We start from the raw sequence: 5,000 nt of genomic DNA, 5'->3' as shown, positions 1-5,000 counted from the left end.
TCTTATTTCTTCTATTTAATTTCTTGTACCTTTTATTGATTAATTTCTTAAATATTTCTTAATGACTGTTTTGTACTTAATATTCCTTTTATTTTCATTATTCTTCTTCTCTCCACTTGATTTATTTTATTTCTATTAATTAATCTCAAATCACCTCTCTTTTTCGTCTGTTCTTATCAGTTAACTGAATTTCTCGTAATTTCTACTTAACGCTTATTATCATTATTATTATTGTTATTATTTCCACTTAATTTCTTCTATTTATATTAAATAACTACATATTTATCTCTTAATTCCCACCTAATGTTAATTTTTTCCCTTCATTTTCTTTCTACTTAATTTCTTAATCATTAATTTCTACTAAATGTTTTTTTTTTCCTTCATCAACTTTTCAGCTTTTGACATTTCAGTAAACTAATTCTTACTTATTATTGTAGGTTTCATCATCTCCTTCTTCTTCTTCTTAGATTTCGACCCCAAAGCATCTCAATTAGTAATTCCTACGAAATATTTCAGTTTTCTTCTCCGTCTTACCCTTCTTCTTCTCCATCTTCTCCTTCTCCTCTTTCGTCTGAGTTTTCGACCCCAAAGCATCTCAATTATTAATTCCTCCTGAACATTTTATTCTTCTTCTTTCTCTTCATCTCCTTAATCTCAGATTTCGACTCCAAAGCGTATCACAAGTACTACCTCAGAGCCTGCGGCACCTACGGACCTACCTTCCGTGTTATTGTGCCTGGCATCGGACCCATGGTGTTAACGACCAACCCCGACGACTGTGAGAAGCTCCTACGCGTTACTATGCACAACCCCCTCCGCACGCCCATGGCTTCCCTGAAGGCGATGAGAGATCGGGCCATCGATGACTTCTTCGAGAAAAAGGGGGGGATACTAGTCGAGTAAGTCATGTTTTTTTTTTGAGGGGGGAGAGGGGGAGGAGGAAGAGAGGGAGAGGGGGAGAAGAGGAGGGAGGGGGAGAAGATAATTATAATAATGGTAAAGATAATGATAATTATTATAACTGAACACACACACACACACACACACACACACACACACACACACACACACACACACACACACACACACACACACACACACACACACACACACACACACCTAAGAATCCTCTAAAACAATCTTTCTACCTTTCCCAGAAACGGAGACGAGTGGTGGCGAGTGAGGAGCAGGGTACAGACCCCTATGATGAAACCGAAGGTAGTGGGAACCTATCTTCAACAGATGGACCAAGTCTCAGTTGAATTTATGGACAGGTGAGTCTCGCTAATGTCTCTGTGTGGCCTGGTTTCTGTGGTTACGTGGATGGTATATAGGATTTATTTTTCTTTACTTGTTTTCATTAGTGAATTTTGAGCTTGTTTTGGAAGGTGGAGAAAACAAAATCAAAAATGAAAATAATAATAATCACGTGTTAACGTTAGGATTAGTTCATTTCTTGATTCAATTTTCAATTCACAGGATCGCGGAGTTGCAAGCAGAGCACGGGGAAATGCCGAGCGACTTCCAATTCGAGCTGTATAAATGGGCACTTGAATGTAAGTAGTATTTCAAGTGCATGATGTATACGGACAGGTCAGTGTGGTTTCCAGATCATCTCCAAGGTAATTGTTGACAATCTGCTTTCTTTTCTTTCTCACTTCACTTTCGTTAGAGATATGATACGGTGAGCAGGATGTTACGACGCCACATGTATTACGCTAAGCTGGGTGTGATTCGGCAGAATCGCCCATGTTACCTTGAGGGTAGGGAGCTTCATTTCCACAGTCTGCATACCGCCATTACAAAAGCTCATATGATCATGGTTACCAGACAGTACTGGAAGGTGGTTGATTCCATGTAAATCTTCAATGGCCTGCCAAGTGAAATCCGGTCGTGCACTGCCTTACCAATTTGCAATCCATTGGAGAATGTTCAAAACTGAGCTTGGAAGTATGCAGATGTGTCACTTGTCAATACCACCACTTAAGCGCTTGATAAATTCAAGGCCCTTCCCATAGGACTGCACAGAATGTCTCCTTGTCAGTGGTGCTAGTCAGCAAAGTTTCCGGGGAGCAGAAATGGTGGAGGTAATTACCCAGACTTATCTAGGTTGAAATCACCTGGAGGCAGGTAGATCTACATGCTGGATCTAACGGCGCTGCCAAGCCTTCCCTGACTGTTTTGCATTCTGTAATGGAAATTGAAGATTTAGTTCATGTTCAATACATTAATCCAGGAGAGAGAGAGATATTTTCTCTCGAAAAAGCAATGACTAACTCGGAATCGGTCAGAGGAGCCAATGAAAATATTGGTTTCATTTCTCGTCCACTCCATTTTTATTGTCAACATACATTAATCAGAACAAGTATATCATAAAATGTATATTCTCCATTTCATCTTCCCATTTCTCCTTACTAGCCGTTGGCCTGGTGGCGCTGAATCGACGTCTAGGCTGTCTTAATCCAAGCATCCATGAAGATTCGGATGCTCTGAGGCTGATTGAGATCGTCAATGACATATTCCAAGCACTGAATGATACTGAATCATCCTTGGGGTTGTGGAAGCTTTTCCCAATTCCACCGTTTAAGAAGCTGAAAAAGAGACATGAGCAATTCTTAGAGTGAGTCTTCATTTATTTTACTTCAGCTGTCTAGAGTATTCGTAGCTTTGTCACGACTTTAATTTTTTGTTAGCATTTTGAGTATTTGAGCAACTATTCAGTATAAACCATATGGATACAGAAGATGATCACCCGATTAAGAGGTTTCAATGACATTCTGTCTCTGAGTTTCGTAGTCTAAGACTCTGAAGATATAATGTGTTCATATAATCACTGTGTCATGTTCGTATATATGTTTGTTTGATGTTTGTCTATGATGCTTGAGGGTGAAGAATACACTGATGAAAACTAAAGTAGGTTCATTGGAGATCAGTAATGACAAAAATAAAAGAGTTCTTCATGGTTCTCTGCCCGAGAGTGCTACTGCCAGACGTGTGACTACAGAGACAAAACAAAATATTGTACTCAACAAATCATTCAGAGAATATCACTTTTTCATAGATGATATGCTACACAGTAATATAAACTAAACATAATCTTGGCGTAACATACCACGCAAAAGGCAGTATATGTATAACATAATCATATTATTATCACAATATACGTACGATGATATTATCATCATAACCCATCATAACCCGTACATAATGGCATCACAATATGGCACTCACAACTAACTTCAGTATCACAACTCATTTCATTATCACAACCCACACAATGGTGTAACTCCCAACAAGTCCTTTGACCTTTCGCCATTCAAAGATCTTCAATGGATATTATTCATTTAGCTCCTTAGTTGCTCAGTAGAAATTACCTTCGCTTTCAGGATTGCGGTCCGTAGCATTCAGCAGACAGAGGCCGCTATTCTGGCGCAGGATCCTGACAGTGAGCATGAAGTTTCGTTAATGGAATCCCTCCTGACGACAGAAGGGCTAACAAAGAAAGATGTCGTCACACTGATCCTGGATATGTTGTTTGCAGGCATCGATACGGTAATGGAAATTATAGAATTATTTAAAGGAAGAGCTAATGGAGAAAAAAAAGAAATGACCAGCAACAAGTCATAAGGATTACATTACTTTCTTCATGAAGATTCAGCACAATTATTTTGAGCTCATGATGCTGGCAGAGCATCCAAACATGCAGTCCAAATTATTGTTATCATTATTATTAGCTATATATTATTAGTATAAACTTTTAAATAAATTTCATGAAATAAAAACTTAAACATTTAGTTGACAATTACAAGGCCAACACGAGCTCACCAACTGACTCCATACCTTGAATTCTGGATAAAAAGTTTTTATTTTAGCATTACTTTTATTGTTATCGTCGTTAGCATTATTATCATCATAGATATTATAATGATGATAACACCATCTTTACTAACGGTAATCCTAGGTACTGATATGAAATTTACAGTAACAGAGTAGAGATAAGGTCAAGTAAACCTCGTACTTAACCCTGTCGTGAGTGAGCGTTTACAGAGCCATTTCTGTGTGAATAAAAAAAAATCCAGACAGTGCAAGTTCGCGGCAGCAGTTATTAATATTAAGCTATCGACTGGATTTTTACAGACCTCCCACACACTTGGCTTTACTCTGTATCTGTTGGCACGTAACCCCGACGCTCAAGCCAAGTTGCAGGCGGAGGTAGACTCAGTCCTTGGGGGTCACGAGGGCCCGCTCCTACCCAAACACATGGCGCAGTTCTCTTACATGAAGGGTGTGATTAAAGAAACCTTAAGGTATGGTCTTTTTTTTATTTGTTCATATATATATTTTTTAGGGTTGGATGATGATGTCTTTCAGGAATTAAGGAGAGGAAAGGAACACACGCATTTGATAGCCCTTAAAAGTCAATCCATCCATTTAAGTCAAGAATTAAAAGAATACATTTGTTAATTCATTTATCTTTTACCTAGTTATAATCGATTATAATAGCTTAATTGTGACAGGATCTGTCATAGAGGTTTAATCAGTACATTAGCTTCCTTCAGATCTGATATTGTAAGTGAGAGAATTTCCGATTTCAGGATATATCCACTGACCCTTGGTGTGGGAAGGATTTTAGATAAAGAGTGCGTGCTCTCAGGATACGCCATTCCAAAGGGGGTAAGAACGAAATCCTACAGTAGCTGTAGCAACGTGAGATTTTTATCTTGCTTAATCCCATTCTCTTTGGTGATGTTAGATCTAGCACCAAGTAAACCGTTCAGTGTTATAACCATCCTTTTTATGCTTACACGCAGGCCACAGCTGTATCTTTAAACATGATCTCGAGTTGGGATGAAAAATATTTCCCACGAGCCAAAGAGTTCGTCCCAGATAGATGGTTGCGTAATCGGCCGCTGGGTCCTATCCACCCGTATGCTTCCCTGCCCTTCGGCGCCGGGACCAGGATGTGCATCGGAAGGCGGATCGCGGAGCAGGAGATGTAC

At 39.1% G+C, this 5,000-nt stretch overlaps 1 protein-coding gene across 1 annotated transcript in view; it reads left to right on the top strand.

Annotated features, from left to right (window-relative positions):
* Nucleotides 1-5,000, top strand: part of LOC119580457 — an 18,924-nt gene that overhangs the window by 12,792 nt on the left and 1,132 nt on the right. Inside the window, exons 15-22 of the mRNA XM_037928609.1 lie at nucleotides 659-899; nucleotides 1,158-1,274; nucleotides 1,480-1,556; nucleotides 2,419-2,620; nucleotides 3,387-3,552; nucleotides 4,138-4,307; nucleotides 4,596-4,674; nucleotides 4,812-5,000. The exon at nucleotides 4,812-5,000 is cut by the window's right edge and continues 15 nt beyond it. Coding sequence (XP_037784537.1) covers nucleotides 659-899; nucleotides 1,158-1,274; nucleotides 1,480-1,556; nucleotides 2,419-2,620; nucleotides 3,387-3,552; nucleotides 4,138-4,307; nucleotides 4,596-4,674; nucleotides 4,812-5,000 — 1,241 coding nt within the window. The remainder of the gene's footprint in view (nucleotides 1-658; nucleotides 900-1,157; nucleotides 1,275-1,479; nucleotides 1,557-2,418; nucleotides 2,621-3,386; nucleotides 3,553-4,137; nucleotides 4,308-4,595; nucleotides 4,675-4,811) is intronic.

Source organism: Penaeus monodon, chromosome 13, assembly GCF_015228065.2.
Source record: "Penaeus monodon isolate SGIC_2016 chromosome 13, NSTDA_Pmon_1, whole genome shotgun sequence".
NCBI classification, from domain to species: domain Eukaryota; kingdom Metazoa; phylum Arthropoda; class Malacostraca; order Decapoda; family Penaeidae; genus Penaeus; species Penaeus monodon.
This window is presented reverse-complemented; position numbering and strand designations above follow the sequence as displayed.